Genomic DNA, 23,676 nt, shown 5'->3' with positions numbered 1-23,676 from the left:
AATGTGAAAAGTCCCAAGCTGGGAGAACCTGACTCAGGAATTTTTGGCTGTCAGTCTGAAGGAACACCCTCCAAGGAGCAGTATCTTGAAAAACACAGAAAATCATCTAGCTTTATTTTTTGGCCCCCAAGTGAAGCAGATGGACCTGCAGTAGATTCCGAAGGTTGGTACGAGTCTTCCCCTGAAGAGGATCGCTTGTGTTGGATACTGAAACATCGGCCTCCGGGTTCTTGCCAAGATGTGGAAAGCCCTTCCTATGGAGATCATCAGCATATGGGAAATGAAAGATACTTTGATATACTTATTGATGGCAAAGTATCCATTGGTGATTGGCAGAATATGCAAGGATGTTCTGGTGGAGCTGAGATGAAGAATGTAGCATGGGCAGGTCGTGTGCAGGACGATCTGCACAGCCCAGGTGATGACAAAGGGAATCGTATCTTCCAGAGAGGCAGCCCCGAAATGAAGCTTGACCGACCTCAGGATGACGTCTTCAAATTGAAATCTTGTTTAAAGAAAAACAGGAACAAGTTAGCCGGCCGCAGGGTAAGATTCAACCTTCCAGGCGAGGATGACGACAAATTGAGGGTGGAAGTCTTTGAGTTCCAAGACGAGGAGACTCTAAGTTTAGCTTCTAGTCTTTTTTCTGTCAGGCCTGTTCTGTGATGAACTTCTATGCATTGTTAACTCTCTTGAACATCTATAGACAACCTTTACCTCCTTTATATATGATCATTTCTCACACATACCATGGAAAGACGAGTCCTTCCTCTAGCACAGATTATGGAGATATACAATGCTCGTACTTACGTAAGAACAAAGTGTCAATTGCTAAGAAATAATTCCAATATTTCTGTGCAATGTATGCCTGGAGGTATTGAAATCACAATAAACATGGAATTTTCTGTGTTCTTGACTCTATATATGCCTCATTGGGGTACACATGGACAGCTATGACAATTTCCATCCGACAATATACATTAGCTCGCTGCAAACTTGATATTCTACTATATCGGAGACGATTTCTTGTGGCTGTATGCTCGAGAAACTTCACACATATCAGCAGTTAACGAGAGAAAGGGGAAGAGAGATTGACAGGCAATTTGTGTGCTTAGTTTTTCAGAGTAATTTCGCAGTTCCCGTCACTTACGGAAGTTGTATTTGCACTTGATGCTATAATTTTCAGTTCAGAAGGATAGGGTGAGAGTTTTTGCTCATAACACTCAAGCTTTGATATTCTATAATATTCTTAGAATATATTCCTACACCTAATATTGATCATTTAATCCTCTAGATACTATCATATACGTCATCTATGTTAAACTCCTTTTGTGGTTCATATATGTCCCATTAGAATTTCGGCCATATAGAACAAATACCAAAGCTAGATTTTAACAAGATGGTGATTGGTTCTTCTTCTTTTCATGACAGTGATTTGCTAAGTAAGCTGAAAGAAGAACCATATATTGGAAAATGTTGAATGCTGCATCTGTACTGCATATCGGGCATGATCCTCCAAATTGACTAATGAATCAAGGAGTCTAAGTAGACAAGGAAATTTATCATTTGAGTTAGTTATCTTCCTTACGAGGGTAGTAAAATTTACGAGCAGGGAGATGAACAAGTTCCGTTAATGCAAGTTCCACTAGTATCTATTATCTCTGAGCACACTTAACTGTCTCATCTTATCTAAAAATCTCACGTTTGAAATGTACTTTTGTGAAGAGTGTCTGCTATCAAAGTACCTCTTCCTGAATTACAGAAGGTAGTTCAATGGTTATTCACTGTTGAGAAGCAGGCATGGGTACTTTATGAAAGAAGCAGCTGATGAGTAATGACCACAGCGCTTCCATATGACGCTTGACTACTTATTGCAGAAACATTAGATAGCTTCCCCGAAATATGCCTGGTCAGAAGATGCTTCTGCATAAGCCTCTTACTCAGTGGGATTCTATGCATTTACTATACTGTTTACAGAAATTTTTCAACACTGATTCATCCAATATAATCACTTGTTCAGCTACTTATGTAACTATTAATGTACCCTCATATTCTGTATAAATTTGGCCAATGAACCCTGTAAATATGCTTGGTATTCTTCGCTTACGAGCATCTCAGAACAATTTGAAGCACGAGGACTTCTTTCCACTCCAGAACCATCCGAATGCAATGCCGGCTCGCATGTAGTATCTTGGCCATTTCGTTTTAGTTCACTCACTCTGGAAGGATTTTCATTCAAATTATGATGCGTCACCCTGGAGGTGGTTTGGGCGTCTACGTTTTCCTTTTGGTGATCAGCAATATGCTGTGGTAAAGCAGAAGCCATACCAGGCATATCTCCATCCAGTATTTTCAACACCTGCAAAAAGAAACGTTCTTTAAGGAACTCCTAGTTTCGTAGGGGGAAAGGGCGTCATCAATGAATGGACAAGTTGGTTCACTTATTGACAACTTGTAATATGTTTTATAAGTACATTTAAAGACTTCTAGTGTGGTTGAAAGATACCTGCGACATCCTCGGTCTTTGTTCTGGCACTGGTGAGAGACACAATTCTGCAGCATGCATCATGGCATCCACTTCCCATTTTACATAGTTGTATAACAGTTGAGGATCGATTATCCGATTAATCATCCCCCTTTTCAGCAATGGAAGGCCCTGCACAACAGACAAAGGAAGAACTACGATATTAGAGACTAATCTCATCCTGTTGGATTCCATTTTTTCCAGGTTAAAAATGCTAGAGACTAATGGTTCTTAGCAGTTTCTCCTATGCAGTGTAATGCAAGATGGTGAGAAGACTTGCCCAATCAGACACAAATTGTTTTCCTGTACTTCTTGAGAACTCGGTGGCCTTAAAGCCGCTTAGTAGCTCCAAAAGAACTATTCCATATGCATATACATCAGCTTTCTCTGTTATGAGCCCAGTCTGGGTATACTCTGGAGCCAAGTACCTACATGAACATTAGCTCATGTGTAAGAGTCATTTTCTCCGAGACAAATAATTCGCTGGAGGCTAGACTGGAAATTCAGTCAATTATTGATTGCTTAGGTCTACTTAGCAATAATTCCATGGTTATTTACTAAAGCAGATTCATAGAACCGGTCCAGAAAATCCAAACGAAGGTGACTGTTCTTCTGGCAAACTAAGCCATACATAAGTTGGAAAAAAGGTGCTCCATTAGTTTACTCTGCCTGTAAACTAGTCAGTACTCCAGACAAGCTTGCTAATAAGCAATGCCAACATTAAGGAAAGTATGTCTGGAAGCAATTGTTTCGATGGAGTTCATTGAGACAATCAAACAAGATATGAACTTGTAGACCCATATGAGGCAGAGAAAACCAATAGCATGTAGAGATTACAGTAGGATATCTATGGAAAGAACAGCATTTTTAACCAAATTGTGATGCTGAGCGTTGGAATATTATGATAGAACAGTAGTAAGATATAATAAATACCCAAATGCACCAACAACCCGCGTCTCCTCAGCTGCTTGGCCATCTGCTTGCCACCTTGCTAGGCCAAAATCACCCACCTACATGTGAGTCACAGCTGTAAGTAGCCAAAATCACTCACTACTTGCATATGTAGACTATTTCATTCAAATCACAGTCATCACTGACAGATGAACAACTAGACTTAAGGCATCATTATGGGGCAATGCTCAAAACTGCATGTTCTTGTAGTCTAACATAATGCTTGTCAGTATATACATTTACAAGGCACTTCCTTTCTGCTGTAGAGGTTGGTCTCTGAATCAGATAATTATTTTCCCTAGCACATTCACATCTGGAAGGGCGAATAAGTGAATTTCAAGAAAATTCATACCATGAATGAAGGCGATGAAGGCATAGGTATTGAATAGTATGTAAAGAACAAGGATGGAATTACCATGGGTTCAAAGTCATGGGTGAGAAGGATGTTGTTGGGCCTGAAGTCTCTATGTATAATGCATCCAACTCGACAATCTTCATGAAGATATCTCAAACCTCTTGCAGCTCCTATTGCAACCTTCATCCGATTAGGCCAAGTCAGCACCTCAGATGACTCTTTTCCTGGAAATTTTACTTGCCTATCAGATCAAAGTAATTTTCACACACGCAAGTGACTCTCACGATATGACTGTATCAGAACTTCTGATGGCAAACGATCTGATAAAAAAACAAAAGGAAGCGTAAGCAACTACAGCATTATAGAGCTTTACCATACAGATGCTTGTCCAGTGAACCATTGCAAGCGTACTCGTATATGAGGAGCCATTCTTTTTCGATGCAATAGCCCACTAACATCACCAAGTTCTTATGCTGTGCACAGCTCAGCACTTCGATTTCGGAACAGAACTGTGATGCACCTTGTGCACTCAAGAACTTGTGCTGTTTCACTGCAATGACTTCTCCATCGGGTAACACTCCTCTATAGACAGGACCAAATCCACCCTCTGCCAAGAAGTTTTCTGCTGCGAATCCATTGGTAGCTCTTTCAATCTCTTTGTAACTGAACTTCCTAGGAGCCTTACCAAAATGCGGAGCATTAAGCTTACAGACAGAGCAGAGAGGTGGAGGTGTTGGGGGATGTTTAATTGAGACAGACACGGCTCTCCTGACACTCGATATTCGCGGAATATTTAGAGAAGGGACTGCTGGTGGTTGATTGTCATGGCAAGTTGAAGGGTCTTTTCTTGTGATCAGCTCTTTTGACTGTTGCGGGCTAGCTGATTTTGGCCATAAGCGTGATGAATCTACTGATCTTCTTGCTGGAACCGGAACCGTGTTCGTTGCTCTAAGATTATTACCCTTTTCCATTTCTGTTTTAAAATAACAAAAAGCTTTAGTGTGCTAGTGCAAAGCTCTTTCAATATGTTTCTTTCATTTTGGCTTACCACTTTTAGTCTTCAGAGGACCACTATAGCTTTTCCTTTTTGGCTCCATAGAAATAGCTGATGCTCTAAGAAGTGTCTCCTCAATGTTGGAGTCTGACTCCTTCCTCACCAATTGATGATTAGCATTTTCCACAGAGGGATTGAGTGGAGCCTGAATTTTCGTCTCCTGGTGGAAGCACTGAGAATTGAGATGTATACGCGAACTGTACAGCGTCACATCTCTAGTGGTAGCATTGAGCAAGGAGAAGGGGCCCTCCTCTGCGGTAGATAGTGAGGAGACTGTTTTTGCCTTAGTATTTGGACTTCTGAACCCGAGACTGCTATGAGTCGCTGGACTGCTAATATCTTTGGAGCTGTATGCAGTAACTACGCCGAGCATGTCAGCTACCGTGGGGTCATTTTGCTCCTCTTTAGTATTAACTTTCTTCGGAACACGGGGATTAACGGCTCTCAGGATCCTTGGGATGGCGTGGTCTACAAGTACAATGTTGCACATCAATTGTTTTAAACAGTCGTCGCCCTCTTTCTTCAACCGTCTGCAGTTTAAAGGCAATAACTCAGCGTTACTATTGCTCTTGTTAATCACTCAGAGTAGGAAGAATAAACGCGGTCATTTCGCTGAGTCGTTATCAGGAAACCCTCCTAGATAGTAAGGATAATGCTTTTTGCAAGAATTGAGATGAGGGAGCAAGATTACGGGCGCTTACGTATCTAGAACTACCCAGGTTGCTCCAAGCTCTCCAGCTGCAGTGGCAATTGACCCCGGCCGTGCATCTGTTATGACTTTGACTGTACTGTGCACCTATTGTTCAATATTGTGCGTCAAAAATGACAATAGCAATTTAATACTACATGATCACTGGTAATCATAAACCACAAAACGTGATTACCTGCTTGATTTTGTGAGCTGAAAATACATGCGACATCATAAGCTCACAAACACCTTTCACCTTCAGGTTTACATCGGTTTCTACTCCACCATCAAGTGGCCGGGCCTTGTTATCTGAAGAAATCTTCTCATTGTGGCCGAGCCCCCACTTATTGAGCAAGCCTATGGAAACGATCGCAGGGTCACAAACATACAAACAAGAATAGAAAGAATCACATTAACAAGCTAAATTTGCCGTATTTGAGATGCTCACGAGTGAAAAACTGCGAAGTTTTAGACTTATGTGTCCTGTGGGCGCCGGCGGGAGAATGAGCTTTAGAAGGAAGAACGACGAGTAGGAATACAGAGTCCGAAGTCTTGGTCAGATTGCGCACGGCCCATTCGAGAGCATAATCCGTGATCTCCTTACTTGCATCAACCGCCACAACTATCACTTCACCATCCATCTCTCAACAGAATCATGTAAGAAAGGCGAGTAACAAGAACAAGCTGGAAAACTTCCTCAGATAATAAGTTGAAACAGTGGAGAACCTCGGAGCAACAATAAAGCTGACTTTGGAGATAGGAGCCTGGTGGCCCTCAAATAACACTAGTCCCCCCTGATAAACCATATGATTATCAATTCCAACTTGCAACGAAGTTCCGTTCTTTTTTCTCATGGGAAAGCAACAGAGAATGGACCAACTGAAAGGACAGGCTGAACTCTAGAAAATGACAGAGTCCATGGAGGATGGAAGAGCCACCACTGGGCAGCACAGGGTGAGACATCTGAAATGTTCTCTGTCTGTATGCATCTGGAGGGAAACGCATATTCTCTATCGCATATATCAGATAGGGACCTCCACAATAACTCTCCCTATTTTAACATATACATCTTGGAAGTGCTCAAGTTTTGACCTTTTCAATGATTTGAGGGTCTGTCTGCTTCAGTTTGATGTAGCCTATGCTGTGTTTTGATCGAGACATGCTTTTTGGTGCCTCTTTTTTTTCTGGCTCAAATGCCTTGGTGCTGCTTTTCTTGTGTTGCATCTGATGTCGGCAGCTATGTCCATCCCCCATTATAAAATTGTCTGGGAAATTATCCACATTTGGTTCAACACCTTTGCTAACTCTGGTACTCCATTATGTGCTCTGTTACATCTCCCAGGGATACCTTCAAATTATTTGAAACCGTAAATTGATATATCTATGACAAATTTACCCAAATTTAATTTTTTTATCACCAAAAACCCCAAACTGATACACTTGTGACAAATATGCTCAAACCTGGCACATTTATGACAAATTTGCCCTTCTAAAATTTCACATTGATACAACTATGATAAATTTACCTTTTGTTAGTTTCCGATTAAGTGAGTTAATGCTATGGAAAACCCCAAACGGTAACAAATATGACAAACAGAGAGTAAAAACCTTAAATTGATACACCCGTCAATTATAACGTATCATCTAACTTAGCAATTTGATGGTAATATATAACGGAAACTAACGGAGGTGAATTTCTCATTGGTGTACCAGTTTGAGGTTCTTGGTGGTCAAAAAATTATATTGGAATAAATTTATCACGGGTGTACTAGTTTGGAGTTTTCATGTTATTAACCCTAATAACAATGATAACGATATTTACAATACTTAATGGTAATAATAATACAACATAAATGAGGATTAATCAAACTAAGACAACAAAATCGGGAAAATTATCAAAAAAGTCCTAAACTTATCGTACTTTCGCCAATTCGGTCTAAGCCTTTAAATTTTGTCAATTCAATCATAAACTTTTTTTTTTGGCCAATTTAATCATAAACCTTTTGCGTTTGTGTCAATTCAGTCCATTCGATCAATTTTGGCCGATCAAGGGTGACGTGAACGCCGGTCTATGTTGACGTGGATGCCAACGCTGACATGGATAAATTTTATTAAAATTTAAACTATTTTTTATTTATTTTCTTTTTTTTTTTTACTTTCTCCTTCGTCGTTTCTTCTTCCTCTAACAAACAGGTTCTACAGTGGCGACCGGCCAAAGGCTAGGCCGCCAGTGGCCTCGCCGGCGCCGGGCGAGGCCGGCCATGGCGAGTCGCGACCTCGCCCAGGCCTGGGCGAGGTCGGCCATCCATGGCGGCGTCGTCATGGACGGCGAGTCGCGACCTCGCCCATCGCCCAGATCTGGGCTGGGCGAGGTCGGCCAGATGCCGTCCTCAGACAGCGAGTCGCGGCCTCGCCATGGACGGCGAGTCGCGACCTCGCCCAGATCCGGGCTGGGCGAGGTGGGCCATGGCGGCATCGCCATGGACGGCGAGCCAGATCTGGGCGGCAACCAAGGAAAGAACGCAGCAGAAGACGAAAATTGCAAAAATCGGGGAAAAGAGTCGGGGAAAAAGTGAATGTTAAGCTTAGAATCAGCTAAAAATCCTAGGAGCTGCCAAGCTTAGAATCAGCTAAAATCCTGAGTCTCAGGAGTGAATGTTAACCCCAGATACAGTGCTTTCAGAAAAAAAAAAATTGCAGAGATAAGAAACTACCTAATTGCAAAAGGACTGACTTCAGATCAAAACGTAAAGCCTTCCCACAAAGAAACATCAAATGTAAACGCTAGCTAAAACTCTATGGAACCAATGGGAATCCAGGACTAAACACTTCCATCTACAAGTCCCAGTTGCTGTTTTGGCTTAATCACACACCGTGATCCATACTGGTGAAAACAGAAAATACAGAGCAGATGTCATCTCTCAGTCCCACCTGCTCTATGTCCTAGAAGACACTCCTGTTTCCATTGATCTCGCTCGCCTTTGTCACCTAAAGGAACACTTCCCGCCCACTGTGATCTCGCCTTCGTATGACAGTCAAGCTAGGACCTTCACTACATCTACCTAGCATCTTTTGCAGGATCCATAAGCTGCTCCTTTTCCAATCTCATGCTGGTTTCATGATCTAGACATCATCTGCATCATGAGATTGGCACCTGATTCTGCCTGCCACTTGAGAGATGCTCCCGTTTCATCTGCATCCTGCTTCTTTCGTTTTCCCGAAGGAGGCTTCTTCATCCGGTGAATGACATGTTGTTGAGGTAGCTTGAATGGGAATATATTCATTTGGCTTCCCCAACGATTTGCTGGTCATCATTCTCACCCATTTTATCATCAAGATCAGAAAACTCCCTCTTCTCACCATGGAAACTGATCTTAACATGACAACATTTTCTCGTCTATGCCCAACACATCGGAATGGTCTCTGCAGTGATCTTGTCTGCTGTCACTGTCGACGTCATGTTCTGTTTGACCATCGTCTTCCTCGGGGGAATGAAGCACGGGATCTGCAAGAGACGAACACAATCTCTCATCTGATGCCCCTGAAAGAAAACTGAGAGCAGTCACGACATCACTCATCAGCGGTCTCACTGATGCTCCTTCGTGCAGACACATCGCAGAGATAGCAACGGCTTGATTCAAGTCTTTCTCGGGAAATTTCCCCTGGAGTAGCGGATCTGCCATTTGTGGGAACAGTTTAGGATCTCGGAATTTCGGATATGCCTGCATATTGTCCAAGCACTCAACAATTAGTCAAATATTTTGATTTTGGTGTATAAGTCCCACAACTACAACAAATACATAAAGCAATCCAAAACGTTTGATGAGAAAAATGCAAATGTGAAAGATGCATATTACCCAAGCGACTAGATTCTGCTCCTCGCTGGGTTTCGTGGTGTCAATTACTCTCCTTCCAGTGATGAGTTCTAGTAAAATTACTCCAAAACTATACACATCAGATTTCGGTGTTAACTGTCCTGTTGTTGTGTATTCTGGAGCACAATAGCCATAAGTCTTCATCACCCTTGACGACACATGCATCTTATTATTAGCAGATCCAAGCTTCGCCAGTCCAAAATCAGACAGCTTTGGCTTAAATTCTTCGTCCAACAAGATGTTTGTGGGCTTAAGATAACCATGTATAATAGGGGGATTGCAGCTGCCGTGCAAATACTCCAGACCTTTCGCTGCACCACACGCAATCTTCATCCTCATGAGCCAGTCCAAAGGTTCCTCATTTGGCCCAATATCTGCATTTAAGTTTTGGCATAAAATCCAGCCATTAATTAGACAAAGAAATTTTCCTCCACAGCAAGAGGTGGAACTATTTGTGGTTCATCTTGCGAAACACATTATGCTTCATTAGAGTTTGGAAGCTGCTCTGTTAGCAGCAAAAGAAGTATACACCAGTACTTTGCATGAAAAATCAAGGAGTTTTTCCTCCTCCTTTCCAAAAGCATCATATTGCCATTTGAACTGCTAAAACAAGAGCTACCTTTTTTGTTTGCTTTTGGGTTTGGTGGGAAGCTTTTGGTACCAAGCAGATGATCTTCCACAGTCCCCCCAGGCAAGTATTCATATACCAGAAGCCTCTGATCCCCATCGGCGCAATAACCAAGGAGGTTGACCAGATTGTCATGGCATACAAGACTCAATGTCGAAACTTCATCAAGAAACTCCTTGTTTTCATGTAATCCATTTCTGTCAAGTTGCTTTATAGCCACCACCTGTTGACAATCCTAAGTAGTGAATCAAAGAACTTAATTGCCTGGAAAGAAGGACAAAGAAAAAGAGCGTAGAATGGTACTTTTATTACCTGGCCGCTACCTTGAAGAGTGCCCTTGTATACTCTACTGAATCCGCCTTCTCCCAACAGATGCTCCGGTCGAAAATTATTTGTAGCAGATGCGAGCTCGCGAAAAGTGAAATGTTGCGCTTCGATTTTTTCATGGTCCACCTTGTTTGGCTTGTCTTGGGATTCGCCGACTAGTTTCTGCTTCTTAGCCCCTGCAGCATTGAAAAATGGAAAATTTACACCAGCGCACTTTCTTGAACATTAGTTCATGTTAATGACAACGCTAGCATGAAGGTCAAAAGTGTCACATGCTGTGAATTTGATGCGCAGAACAATTAGCAAAAAGTGCCTAGCCGAAGGCAAATTTAAATGACCACTAAAAAAGTTCTCTCCACAGGTATGAACTTTTTGTTTGAAGATCAGCAGAGCAAATCAATCTGTACCCTCAACTCATCTACCACATTTCAAGGCAAGTCTCCAATACATTGTGCCTTTTTATTTGGCTATTCTCCTACCCAATGTTCTTTGTGTTACATAAGCTAGAAGAAAGTGCATGAGCAAAATTGACTGATATTTGCATCTGCGGTAATTCCATAGAAGTCTCAACGTTTTCCATTCTAAATCTTCATATATCGAAGAAACAATGCATTATGATCCACAGCTGCCCAAATTTTCTGGCTCCTTTAGGTCATACCTTTAAAATACTAAAAGACGACGGATACAGAAATGAAACTTATGTACATATAGTGGTGTTTTTGGGGGCAATATGGTGGATGAACTTGAGCCATCTAGATTTGGCATATGATGTAATCCAACAGAATTAAGGAAAGCAAGCAACATATGCAGTCTTACCGGGTGCAGCGGATACGTTACGGCCTTCGATTTGAGTCATGTGCTCCCTCTTAATCTGTTTCACGTGTGATGAGAAACAGGGGAAGCAACTCATGCCTGGACCCAGATTAAGAAAATCTCTTCTTTCACATCAAGTGTCCTGTGAAAAGAAGCACCATGAAAACAGGCCTCTGATGGAGGCCAGAAAGGAATGTGAAAGGCCAAGGGTCCTTCAAATTTTCAAACACTCACAACAATCCAAAGGGCCTCTCAGACAACTGATGTTGGAATCGACAGGATGAAGAACAATCACCAGAGGAACGAGCCATCTTGTGGTCCTTTTCTATGAGAAGAGGATTTGAAAATTTTCTCTGATCTGCGAGGAGAATTTTGGCATAACAGAAGAGGAAAATGTGGGGTTTTTGTTATGTTCCTCATCAAAAGTCAGTTACGAGGAGGGGACCATAGTTGGCTCAGGTTCATGTTTATGCCAGCTGTTTTATAATTTGGTAAATGGAGTTAATTTACCAAAGAAGATCAGATTTAAATGCCCTTCCAAATATAAAGATGGAGAGTGGATTGATTCATATGGCCCTAATGTTCTTTTCGGCCAAACACATAATCATAATTCAGATCCTCATATGACTACCTCCCTGTGTACATCTCGTGAAGATGAATCATTTGCCTTACAGAGCCTGCCTTGCTTGTACCTAATCATTCTCCATGTAAATGCTTTAATACTGGCCGAAAACAAGAAGGCTTTACCTGTTTTCATTGTAGCATTGAAGTGTTCCTTTTTTGTTATTATTCTGGTGAACTATATCAATGTCGTCTACCTTATGCTTAAAGTGTGCAAAATATGATTGTGCCTATTTTGGTCCTCTTATTGCTTTCGAAATGAGTTCGAACCGAGCGAATCCATACAAGAACGGGCAACGCAGAACAAGAGATTTCCAGTCATCTGATCATGTCTAATCAGAAAACCAAATGGCCCTGCTTCGTGCATGACATAGTCCAAGGAACCATGAAAAGTGAACACGTTCAGTACCACGAGAAAAGAAATGCCACACATGGAATGTATCTCAGATGGATAGACATATTCACACAGCTTTGAACAGGCTCCAGTTTATTAACACCCCCTTGTAGATATTCATTCTGAAACATCTCATGCGAAGTATAAGCATCTGTGATGTCCACAGTATCCCCATTCAACTCATCTGCGTCGACCTATGCGCTGACGACTTCTTTCTCGGGAAGTCATCCGTGTAGGACGAAGCTCAATCCCCTGGATGACTAGCCCGGATTTCCAGTTACGGCCTTTCACCTCCATCAACTTTATTTGAACCTCCCCAGTTGGAGGGTCATTCACGAAAAACTCACCCAGATCGACCTCCTTCCACCCATCACCTCTGTCCCGAGGAATTTGTTTCTCCCTAGCCCGAACATCTCTTGCCGCAGATGCTTCACAAGTACGCGGATATCTCCCTCGTGCCAACTGATATTGCCGTCTCAACCTCCCGTCAGGATCCAAAAAAATATTCCTTCGTTCACCCCCGGAAGAAGAAAAGATGGACACTTCCACTGCTTGATTCCTAAAGCCATAGTTTCCATGCACAAGCTTGAAGATAAAGTAAGCTGCATAATATGTGTTAGCAGACAGAAGTCGCATCTCCATCTTGGCGTGAACCTCAAGCCAGCATACGTCAAGGAGCTCTGCCACCTCTGGGAATCTTTCAAATCGAAGAACAGATTTCAGTAACCACACAATAGATGCCAAACATAAAGACAGATGACAGTATCCATAGCCAAAAAGGAAATTGTAAGTTTGGAGATTGGATGGACCTTGAGACGTGGAGTGAACTCCATCTCCAGTAGCAAGGAGTGTCACCCCATACTATAGACAGACCTCTGGCGCCAATCATATAACACTTCTTCCCGCTCCATTTTTCAAGTGCAAAACTCTGCACAGGACATGACAGATCATTCCATGTGAAATATTAGTGAATTAAGATGATGCCATCTCTCCATATGGAACATTACGCGGTAAGTAGGTAGATATATCATTCGGCCATTTGACATGCTGAACAAACAAGGTATTGAACAGATATGATACTCCTCGAGACATGATTCCCAAAATGACTAAAACGAGATTGTTGTACTTAAATTAAGTATTTAGGATTTCAATGGTCTCCGCTTCAACAAAAATGGAAAAAAAACTAGAGTGACTTCTTCTGCCATTGCTTCAAAAAGACCATTGCAACCAGGTTGTGTTCCATGAACGTTTCCCAATAATAGAATGCGACAAAACAAAAGATAATCATCGCCCTATGAACTTTTCAATAGAATGCACTTGACTCTCTAATAAGTCAACCGTCCAACATTAACCAAATGGTTAGAATTGATCGTCCATCTCTATATCCAGCCCAACCAGTTCTAGGATTAACCCCTTCGAAAGTCGTTCTCTGCTTTCGACTAGGACACCGAGTTTTAGCAGACATGGAGACAATTTGCCCTGCATTCATAATTATGTCATCATGTACAGGGGAGCAGAGACTGCACCAACGAGATAATTTCACCAGACTTCTATGGAACAAACAATGTTCCAATTCTAAACCCAACTTTAACTAAAACCAGTTACCCCACAACAGCCATTTTAAAGCATTGCGTTCAAAACCTTCCTTACTCTGGTATTCAGCTAATGCAGACAGTGCACAAATTAGGAGCACAACTGCCCATCGGTGATGATGCCTTTCTCACCTACTATTTTAACTTCAAACTCGTTCTAGTGAGTATCATCAGTTTTTTCAGACTGCTCATAACAAGCAGTGAAGCCGAAACCAACCAACTAACCAACCCAAGTATAAAAAGAATCATAAAACACAATTGAGTCTGAGTGCTGAGCCAAATTCGGCAAAAGCCTACACTTGAGTTGACACGGTTTATGCTTCACACCTTTGCGACTACTCTTCAAGTGCAAGCAATTTTTTTTTTTTTTTTTGGTCAAATTCAAGTGCAAGCAGATTGAATGACTGAAATCCAGCAATAACGTCCATAGGGACTTAAGATCAAACCATTTTCTCTAATAAGCATATAATTGAGAGATTGCGCTAATTATTCTAAAACCCTGAAATTGTTGGAAAATGGTTTAATTTTTGTCATCAACGAGTGTGATCGGCCATGGTCTTCGAGAAGCGGATTACACAAAACCGGAGTTCTGTGCAGAAGTTCAAATCATCCGACCCTCAAGCCGATCTCAAAGACTTTCCCCTCTCACTTCAAGATTCAACTGAATCAAACTCCACGACCGCAATCCCGACAATCATTTCAGCTCGCGGCCAACATAAAACCCAAATTCGTTCGTCAAAAGTCAAGTACCTTGTGACCGTAGTCAATGAGAAGAGGGGAGCTGCAGAGACGGAGGAAGACATCCTTCTTCCTAGTCAGCGAGTGTCCAAGCGGCGGCTGCGGCTGCGGCGGTGGCAAGGAAGTCGAGACGATCAGGTCCATATCCGGCGGGAGGAATTTGCTCCAGACGGCGTCGGAGTCGGAGGCAGGGCGGAAGGCGCGGGAGACGGCGGAGGAGCGGGCGGCGTCGCGAGGGGTGGTGAGAGAGAGTATGTGGGCGATGCACTCCTCGGGCAAGGCGTCCAGCTCCACCATCTGATCGATCGCGTGCGAAGATCGGTTCGATGAAGTTGTTTCGATTCGACGACCAGTCGCATGTCCGAGCTTTGCTGACCACCCCACAGGCACGAAGAAGCAGACGCTTAGGGCTCGCATGGTAACACTTCTATCCGACAAATCAACTTTTGATCATAAATGATTTCCCTACTTCTCTTCAAAAGTATAAATTGTTTTTTCTACTTTTGCTCCAGATTGACTTCTAATCATAAAAATTAGTTTGATAACGGTTAAAAATTTCTACTTTTGAAACATTATTAATAAAATTTTTTGGCGTGATGGTCGACGACAACGGTGATAGTCGGCGGCCGCGGCGATGATCGGTGGCGGCGGCGGCGATGATCGGTGGCGGCGGCGGCGATCGGTGGGGGCGGTCGGCGCGGGTGTGGCGCGGCAGCGAGGGACGACAGCGATGGTGGACGGCGGCGGGCGGTGGGTGGGCGGTGGTCGGCGACCGGTGGGGCGTGATCGGCGGCCGCCGGTCGCAACAACGGTGATCGGCGGAGGCGGGTGTGAAGTAATTCTGGAGTCGAGAAGTTAAAATTTTTTACTTTTCAAAATTGGCCAAAAATCCTATCAGAAGTGAAAAATCTTACCATAAGTGAAAAATCCTACCATAAGTCAATTTTTTTACCAAACGGATTTTTACTTCAATTAGGTTTTTATCAAACACATTTCTCTGTCAAATAGGCTTCTGGCAGAGAAATGAAATTTTTGAAGTGATTTCATGCGGGCCCTTAAAGCTTCCGGTTTTTCGTCTCCTTTTTCTGGCCTTCCTTGGGTCGCCACTTCCCGGTGCGGACGGAGCCCGACCCGGAATGAGACGGGTTTGTGCTGTGAGATGGATTCCCTTCAAAACATCCATTGGGGTTCAACTCTTTCCCTAAACGAGTTAAATAAAGAAGACGAAATATATATATTTTTTCAAATAAACCGGAAAATATCTTTTTTTTTTAAAGAAATAGAGTTATCATAATAAAGAAATTCACTCAAAACTCATCAATTAATTCCTTTTCATTACTTATGCTTTTATGAAAGACTATGCCAAGCTAGTAGATAATTGCTAATTCGAGAACCCCACGAGCTTGACCGAAATTTTTCAGTAGTACGTCTATCGTAAATTTAACGAATTTTACTGCACGCTACCTTATGCTTGAAGTGTGCAAAACTTGATTGTGCCTATTCTGGTTCTCTTATTGCTTTTGAACTGTGTTCGAACCGAGAGAATCTATGCAAGAATGGGGGGAAAATGTTAAAAAATTTCAAAACTTATTGCATTGATGTCAATTCAATCATAAACCTTTTATTGATACCAATTCAATTATAAACTTTTTGCATTTATGCCAATTCAGTCCTAAATCCTTTATATTTCTATTAATTGAATCAATCCGATCAATTGTGACTTGAAATTCGTTGACATGAATGTCGATTGTTATACGTGACATAACTAGCGCTAACATAAATATTTTTTTGATATTTTTAAATATGTTTAATAATCTTTTTAATAAATATTTTGTTTTTTTCTCTTTTTTTTTTCTCAATCATTAAAAAAAGTATTAATATTATTTTAAATATTAAAATAATATTAAGAATATTCACGTCAATATTAGCCATGCCACGTCGGTCAACCGACATCCACGTCAATGAATTTTCGGTCAAAATTAGCCAAATTGGCTCAATTATCAAAAATACAAAAGATTTAAGACTGAATTAGCACTATTGCAAAATGTTTAGAATTGAATTAGTATCAATAAAAAATTTAACACTGAATTGGCATCAATGCAATAGATTTAGGAATTTTTATTTTTTTTTTACACTTTTCCCGCAAGTACGGTCAAGACAGAACAAAAGATTTCTGGTCATATGATCATGTCCGGTCAGGAAACCAAATGCCCCTGCTTCGCGCAAGAAATGTTCCAAGGAACCATGAAAAGAGAACGCATTCAGCACCACGAGAAAAGAAATGTCACACATAGAATGCATCTTAGATGGATAAACACATTCACACAGCTTTGAACAGGGTCCAGTTTATTAACACCGCCTTGTAGATATTTATTCTGTAACATCTTACGTGAAGTATAACCATCTGCAATATTCACAGTATCCCCATTCACCTCATATCCGCTGACCTATGTGCTGAGGCTTCTTTCTCGGGAAGTCATCTGTGAAGGACGAAGGTCAATCCCCTGGATGACTAGCCCGGATTTCCAGTTACCGCTTTTCACCTCCATCAAGTTTATTTGAACCTCCCCAGCTGGAGGGTCGTCCACGAAAAACTCGCCCAGATCGACCTCTTTCCACCCATCTCCTCTGTCCAGAGGAATTTGTTCCTCCCTCGCCTGAACTTCTCTTATCGCAGATGCATCATGGAAAGTATGCAGATATCTCTCTCTTGCGGATTGATATTGCCGTCTCAACTTCCCGCCAGGATCCAAACAAATATTGCGTCGTTCACCCCCGGAACCAGAAAAGATGGACACTTCCACTGCTTGATTCTCGAAGCCATAGCTCCTATGCACAAGCTTGAAGATCAAGTAAGCTGCATAGTATGTGTTAGCCGACAGAAGTCGCATCTCCATCTTGGCGTGAACCTCAAGCCAGCATACTCTAAGGAGCTCTACCACCTCTGGGAATCTTTCAAATAGAAGAACAGATTTCAGTAACCAAACAATAGATACCAAACACAGGAAGACAGAAGACAGTACCCATAGCAGAAAAGGAAAACGTATCAGCAGTTTGGAGATTGGATGGACCTTGAGACGTGGGGTGAACTCCCTCTCCAGTAGCAAGGAGTGTCACGCCATACTATAGACATATCTCTGGTGCCAATCATGTAACATTTCTTCCCGCTCCATTTGTCGAGTGCAAAACTCTGCACAAGACATGGACAGATCATTCTATGTGAAATATTTGGAAAATTAAGATGAGGCCATCCCTGCATGTGGAACATGATTATGGTGAAGGACAATCATGGGGAGCGAATTACAAGTAGGTAAATATATTGTTTGGTCATTTGATATGCTGAACAAACAAGGTATTAAACAGGTACGATACTCCCCGAGCCATGATTCCAAAAATGATTAAAATAAGATTGTTGTACTTAAATGAATTTAGGATGTCAAAGGTCTCCACTTCAACAAATATGGAAAAACAAACTACAGTAACTTCTTCTGCCATTGCTTCAAAAAGACCATTGCAACCAGGTTGTGTTCCATGAACGTTTCCCAATAATAGAACACGACAAAACAAAAGAGAATCATCACCCCTATGAACTTTTCAATAGAATGCACTTGACTCTTGGATAAGTCAACCAGTCAACATGAACCAAACGGTTAGCATTGATGGTCCATCTCTATATCCAGCCCAACCAGTTCTAGGATCAACACCATCTAAAGTCAATTCTCTGCTTTCAAATAGGACATCAATTTTAGCAGACATGGAGACAATTTGGCCTGCATTCATAAATTACGTCATCACGCTCGTGGGAGCAGAGACTGCACCAAAGATATAATTTCACCACCACAGCAGACTTCTATGGAACAAACAATCTTCCAATTCTATCCCCAACTTCAACTAAAATCAGTTACCCCACTGCAGCCATTTTAAAGGATTGCGTTCAAAACCATCCCCAACTCTGGGATTCAGCCACTGCAGACACTGCACAAATTAGGAGCACAACTACCCATTCGTGATGATGCCTTTCTCACCTACTATTTTAGCATTAAAATCATTCTAGTGAGTGAAGCCAAAGACAACCATCTAACCCAATTTTAAAAAAGAATTATAAAACAACATTGAATCTGAGTGCTGAGCCAAATTCCTCAAAAGCCTAAACTTGAGTTGACACGGATTATACTTCATAACTTTGCGACAGCCCTCCAGGTGCGCGCAGATTGAACGACCGAATCCTAGCACTAACGTTGATAGGCACTTAACATCAAACCATTTGTTCTGATACGCAGATAATCGGGTGACTGCGCTAATTATTCTAAAAGCCTGAAGCTGTCAAAAAATGGTTCAATTCTTGTCATCAACGCGTGTGATCGGCCATGGTCTTCGAGAAGCGGATTACACAAAACCGGAGTTCTGAGCAGAAGTTCAAAACATTCGACCCTCTAGCCGATCTCAAAGACTTTCCCCTTTCAGTTCAAGATTCAACTAAATCAAACTCCCGGCCCAGAAACCCGACAATCATTGCAGCTCGCGGCCGACATAAAAAACCCATAATATTTGTTCGGCAAAAATCAAGTACCTTGTGACCGTCGTCAATGAGAAGAGGGGCGCTCCAGAGACGGAGGAAGACATCCTTCTTCCTAGTCAGGGAGGGTCCAAGAGGCGGCGGCAAGTAAGTCGAGACGTTCAGGTCCAAATCGAGCGGGAGGAACTTGTGCCAGACGGCATCGGAGTCGGAGACTGAGCGGAAGGTGCGGGAGACGGCGGAGGAGCGGGCGGCGTCGCGCGGGGTGGTGAGAGAGAGTATCTGGGCAATGCACTCCTCGGGCAAGGCATCCAGCTCCACCATCTCTTTGGATCGATCGAGTTCGAAGCTCGACCGGATGTTTTGTTTCGATTCGACGAGGAACCGCCAGTCCGAGCTTGCTGACCATCCCGCAGGCGCGAAGATACGGATGCTTATGGCTTCCCAGCTTTTCGTCTCCTTTTCTGGTCTTCCTCGGGTCACGGGCTCGGGTCACACTTCCTGGTGCGGACGGGGCCCGTCTGGAGTGAGACGGGTTTGGGTTTTGAGATCGATACCCTTCGAAACTTCCATCGAGGGTTTCAACTCTTTTCTTGAACGAGATAAATAAAGAAGACAAAATATTTTTTTTTCAAGGAAACCGAAAAATATTTTTTTATGAAATAGAGTTGTAAAAAAAAAAAAAAAGGAATTCACTTAAGAGTTAAGACTCATCAATTAATTTTTTTCATTACTTATGCTCTCACGAAAAATTGGGCCAAGCTAGTCGACAACAGTTAATTCGAGAACTTCACACCGAGGGAGTGACAGAATTTTTTTAGTAATACATCATCAAATATAAATTTAAGGAATTTCAATGTACTCTAAGTGACTTTGCTCAGGACATAACTGAAATTTATGGTCTCATGCAACATTGTGTGACAAAAACGTTAAATGTTTTTATGCTTCTTTTGGGAAAAAGTATCGAAAAAGTCCTAAATTTATTGTATTTGTGACATGTGAATCACAAACTTTTTAATTGGGCCAATTTAGTCGAAACTTTTTGTATTTGCCAATTAAGCCCATCCGATCAATTTTGAGTGAAACTTGTTTACGTGGACATCGACCTTCTTATGTGACGTGATCGATACTGGTGTGGATATCTAAAATATTTTTTTTTAACAAAACTAAATTTGTAATTTTTTTTCTTTTTTCTTTTTCCTTTTTTCTTTTTCATTTCATTTTGATAGATGAGGGTCATCAACAACCCTTCCCGGCCACGGGGCAAGGGCCGGCGAGGCCACGTAGGCCTTAGCATGACTCGCCTAGGGCCTACGTTGCCCCGCTGATCATGGGTGAGGCGGCCCTCACCCGGATCTAGGGAGGGTTTGTTGGCCCTTGCTAGTCGGAATGAAAAGAAAAAAAAAAAAGAAACGCTTAAATATTAATTTTTTTAAAAAAATTGTTAAAAACATTCCCATCAACGTTGGTTTGCTGCTAAAATTGATCGGTTAGACTTAATTGGCGTAAATGCTAAAACCTTTAGGACTAAATATGCCCAATTAAAAAATTTACGACTGAATTTATACATATGCAATAAGTTTATGATTTTTTTGTACTTTTCCCCTTAATCTGTTTCTTCTCTAGTGAACGCATGCTCCTTCTTTTTGTGTAGCAAATTTGGTAGTTTCCAAGCCGGCTTTCACGCATGTCGATTGGTTCACCTTTCCGAACGATCTTCAGAGTGCGCTCTCCCCACCGTTCTGATCCCGTCTAGTCAGAAAACCAAATGGCCCTGCTTCGTGCATGAAACGGTCCAAGGATCCACGAAAAGATATCACATTTAGCACCACGAGAAAGAAATGCCATAGATAGAATGCACCTTAGATGGATTCACACAGCTTTGAAACAGGGTTCAGTTCATTAACACCCCCTTGTAAATATTTTTTCTGTAATATCCTATGTGAAGTATAACCATCTGCAATATTCACAGTATCCCCATTCAACTCATCTCTGCTGAACAATGCGCTGACGGCTTCTTTCTCGGGAAGTCATCTGTGTAGGACGAAGCTCAACCCCCTGGATGACTAGCCCGCATTTCCAGTTACCGCCTTTCACCTCCATCAACTTTATTTGAACCTCCCCAGATGGAGGGTCGTTCACGAAAAACTCGCCCAGATCGACCTCCTTCCACCCATCTCCTCTGTCCCGAGGAATTTGTTTCTCCCTAGCCTGAATTTCTCTTACCGCGGATGCATCACGGAAAATATGCGGATATCTCTCTGGTGCAGATTGAAATTGCTGTCTGAAACTCCCGTCAGGATCCAAATAAATATTGCGTCGTTCACCCCCAGAACCAGAAAAGATGGACACTTCCACTGCTTGATTCTCAAAGCCATAGTTCCCATGCACAAACTTGAAGATCAAGTAAGCTGCATAGTATGTGTTAGCTGAAAGAAGTCGCATCTCCATCTTGGCATGAACCTCAAGCCAGCATACTTTAAGGAGCTCTGCCACCTCTGGGAATCTTTCAAATAGAAGAACAGATTTCAGTAACCACACAATAGATGCCAAACATAAGAAGACAGATGACAGTATCCATAGCACAAAAGGAAAATGTAACAGCAGTTTGGAGATTGGATGGACCTTGAGACATGGACTGAACTACGTCTCCAGTAGCAAGGAGTGTCACCCCATACTATAGACAGATCTCTGGTGCCAATCATATAACACTTCTTCCCGCTCCATTTTTCAAGTGCAAAACTCTGCACAAGACATTGAAAGATCATGGTGCAAAATTTGGAAAATTAAGATGATGCCATCTATCCATATGGAACATGATAATAGTGAAGGATAATTATGGGGAGCGAATTATAAGTAGGTAAATATGTCATTCAGTCATTTGATATGCTGAAAAAACAAGGTATTAAGCAGATATGATACTCCTTGAGACATGATTCCCAAAATGAGTAAAATAAGATTGTTGTACTTAAATTAAGTATTTAGAATGTCTAAGGCCTCTACTTCAACAAAAATGAAAAAACAAACCAGAGTAACTTCTTCTGCCATTGCTTCAAAAAGGCCATTTCAACCAGGTTGTGTTCCGTGACCTTCTCCCAGTAGAATACCGTAAAACAAAAGAGAATCATCATCACCCTATGAACTTTTCAATAGAATGCACTTGACTCTTTGATAAGTCAACCGGCCAACATCAACCAAATGGTTAGCATTGATGGTCCATCTCTATATCCAGCCCAACCAGTTCTAGGATTAACACCTTCTAAAGTCATTCTGTGCTTTCAACTAGGACATCAAGTTTTAGCAGACATGGACCAATGAGATAATTTCACCTCCACAGCAGACTTCTGTGGAACAAACAATGTTCCAATTCTATCCCCAATTTTAACTACAACCAGTTACACCACAACAGCCATTTTAAAGCATAGCGTTCAAAACCATCCTTAACTCTGGTAATCAGCTACTGCAGACAGTGCACAAATTAGGAGCACCACTGCCCATTGGTGATGATGCCTTTCTCACCTGCTATTTTAACTTTAAATTCGTTCTAGTGAGTATTGTCAGTTTCTTCAGACTGCCCAGCACAAGCAGTGAAGCCAAAACCAACAAACCAACCCAACATTATTGAATCAGAGGGTCGACACGGTCTATGCTTCAAACCTTTGCGACCGTCACAGATTGAACAACCGAACCCTAGCACTAATGTTGATAGGCACTTAATATCAAGCCATTTGTTCTAATTCGAAAGATAATTGACAGATTGCTCTAATTATTCTATAAAGCCTGAAGCTGTTAGAAAATGGCTCAATTTTTGTCTTCAACGCGTGTGATCGGCCATGGTCTTCGAGAAGCAGATTACAAAAAGCCAGAGTTCTGTGCAGAAGTTCAAAACATCGGACCGCCGATATCAATGACTTTCCCCTTTCACTCCAAGATGCAATTAAATCAAACTCCAGCCAAAAATCCCGACAATCACTTCAGTTCACGGCCAACATAAAAACCCATAATTGTTTGGAAAAAATCAAGTACCTTGTGACCCTCGTCAATGAGAAGAGGGGCGCTGCAGAGACTGAGGAAGACATCCTTCTTCCTCGTCAGCGAGGGTCCAAGAGGCGGCTGCGGCTGCGGCTGCAGTTGCGGTGGGGGCAAGGACGTCGAGATGATCAGGTCCAAATCGGGCGGGAGGAACTTGTGCCAGACGGCGTCGGAGTCGGAGGCGGAGCGGAAGGTGCGGGAGACGGCGGAGGAGCGAGCGGCATCGCGCGGGGTGGTGAAAGAGAGTATGTGGGCGATGCACACCTCTGGCAAGGCGTCCAGCTCCACCATCTCTTTGGGATCGATCGCGTTGGAAGCTCCGTCCGATGTCCTCGTTTCGATTCGACGACGCATCGCATGTCCAAGCTTGCTAACCACCACAGGCACGAAGAAGCGTCATGCTTGGCTGCTTCCGGTTTTTGCCTTCTATTCTTCCGGTCTTCCTCGGGTCACGGGCTCGGGTCGCCACGTCCCGGTGCTGCCGGAGCCCCGACCCGAAATGAAACGGGTTTTTGTCTCGAGATGGATACCCTTCAAAACTTCCATAGGGGTTCACTCTTTCCCCAGA

At 42.3% G+C, this 23,676-nt stretch overlaps 3 protein-coding genes across 9 annotated transcripts; all 3 read right to left on the bottom strand.

Annotated features, from left to right (window-relative positions):
- Positions 1 to 1,899: 1,899 nt before the first annotated feature.
- On the bottom strand, positions 1,900 to 6,542 carry LOC115740237 (inactive protein kinase SELMODRAFT_444075-like). The gene is made up of 10 exons (XM_030673711.2): positions 6,021 to 6,542; positions 5,769 to 5,929; positions 5,586 to 5,680; positions 4,879 to 5,414; positions 4,204 to 4,803; positions 3,891 to 4,054; positions 3,458 to 3,534; positions 2,805 to 2,952; positions 2,507 to 2,656; positions 1,900 to 2,359 (listed from the first exon to the last, which is right to left on the bottom strand). The coding sequence occupies exons 1-10, from the start codon at positions 6,211 to 6,213 to the stop codon at positions 2,036 to 2,038; spliced, it is 2,448 nt and encodes an 815-aa protein (XP_030529571.1). The 5' UTR covers positions 6,214 to 6,542; the 3' UTR covers positions 1,900 to 2,035.
- A 1,700-nt stretch (positions 6,543 to 8,242) lies between these two features.
- LOC115740243 (probable serine/threonine-protein kinase PBL25) lies at positions 8,243 to 11,586 on the bottom strand. Of its 2 annotated transcripts, XM_030673724.2 has the most exons (6): positions 11,450 to 11,586; positions 11,219 to 11,357; positions 10,388 to 10,578; positions 10,067 to 10,298; positions 9,430 to 9,821; positions 8,243 to 9,294 (listed from the first exon to the last, which is right to left on the bottom strand). In XM_030673724.2, the coding sequence occupies exons 2-6, from the start codon at positions 11,310 to 11,312 to the stop codon at positions 8,947 to 8,949; spliced, it is 1,257 nt and encodes a 418-aa protein (XP_030529584.1). In that variant the 5' UTR covers positions 11,313 to 11,357; positions 11,450 to 11,586; the 3' UTR covers positions 8,243 to 8,946. The 2 variants fall into 2 exon arrangements, with proteins under 2 accessions (XP_030529584.1, XP_048133224.1); XM_048277267.1 differs by having other exon boundaries at positions 11,219 to 11,586.
- Positions 11,587 to 12,403: 817 nt separating this feature from the next.
- LOC115740244 (F-box protein PP2-B11-like) lies at positions 12,404 to 23,631 on the bottom strand. 6 transcript variants are annotated; one of them, XM_030673729.2, is made up of 4 exons: positions 23,397 to 23,631; positions 14,573 to 14,854; positions 13,040 to 13,158; positions 12,404 to 12,927 (listed from the first exon to the last, which is right to left on the bottom strand). In XM_030673729.2, exons 1-4 carry the CDS (start codon positions 23,460 to 23,462, stop codon positions 12,411 to 12,413), a joined length of 984 nt encoding a protein of 327 aa, XP_030529589.2. In that variant the 5' UTR covers positions 23,463 to 23,631; the 3' UTR covers positions 12,404 to 12,410. The 6 variants fall into 6 exon arrangements, 5 of the variants coding, with proteins under 5 accessions (XP_030529589.2, XP_030529587.1, XP_030529588.2 ...); XM_030673727.2 differs by lacking the exon at positions 14,573 to 14,854 and adding an exon at positions 19,131 to 19,221 and having other exon boundaries at positions 23,218 to 23,620; XR_007198096.1 differs by lacking the exons at positions 12,404 to 12,927; positions 13,040 to 13,158; positions 14,573 to 14,854 and adding exons at positions 16,801 to 16,888; positions 16,943 to 17,512; positions 21,702 to 21,820 and having other exon boundaries at positions 23,103 to 23,591.
- Positions 23,632 to 23,676: the final 45 nt, after the last annotated feature.

This window comes from Rhodamnia argentea, chromosome 1, assembly GCF_020921035.1.
Source record: "Rhodamnia argentea isolate NSW1041297 chromosome 1, ASM2092103v1, whole genome shotgun sequence".
NCBI classification, from domain to species: Eukaryota; Viridiplantae; Streptophyta; class Magnoliopsida; order Myrtales; family Myrtaceae; genus Rhodamnia; species Rhodamnia argentea.
This window is presented reverse-complemented; position numbering and strand designations above follow the sequence as displayed.

What these genes read in the sequence shown, in the direction of transcription:
- LOC115740237 (XM_030673711.2), bottom strand. Translation starts at nt 6,213, where the DNA reads ATGGATGGTGAAGTGATAGTTGTGGCGGTTGATGCAAGTAAGGAGATC. An exon ending in AACTTCGCAGTTTTTCACTC is followed by an intron (nt 5,930 to 6,020) that starts GTGAGCATCTCA and finishes TCGTTTCCATAG; the next exon opens with GCTTGCTCAATAAGTGGGGG. An exon ending in CAGCTCACAAAATCAAGCAG is followed by an intron (nt 5,681 to 5,768) that starts GTAATCACGTTT and finishes ATTGAACAATAG; the next exon opens with GTGCACAGTACAGTCAAAGT.
- LOC115740243 (XM_048277267.1), bottom strand. Translation starts at nt 11,312, where the DNA reads ATGAGTTGCTTCCCCTGTTTCTCATCACACGTGAAACAGATTAAGAGG. An exon ending in CTCTTCAAGGTAGCGGCCAG is followed by an intron (nt 10,299 to 10,387) that starts GTAATAAAAGTA and finishes GATTGTCAACAG; the next exon opens with GTGGTGGCTATAAAGCAACT. An exon ending in CCCAAAAGCAAACAAAAAAG is followed by an intron (nt 9,822 to 10,066) that starts GTAGCTCTTGTT and finishes ACTTAAATGCAG; the next exon opens with ATATTGGGCCAAATGAGGAA.
- LOC115740244 (XM_030673725.2), bottom strand. Translation starts at nt 23,462, where the DNA reads ATGCGTCGTCGAATCGAAACGAGGACATCGGACGGAGCTTCCAACGCG. An exon ending in TCATTGACGAGGGTCACAAG is followed by an intron (nt 21,821 to 23,102) that starts GTACTTGATTTT and finishes TGTCTTGTGCAG; the next exon opens with AGTTTTGCACTTGAAAAATG. An exon ending in AGTTCAGTCCATGTCTCAAG is followed by an intron (nt 21,583 to 21,701) that starts GTCCATCCAATC and finishes TCTATTTGAAAG; the next exon opens with ATTCCCAGAGGTGGCAGAGC.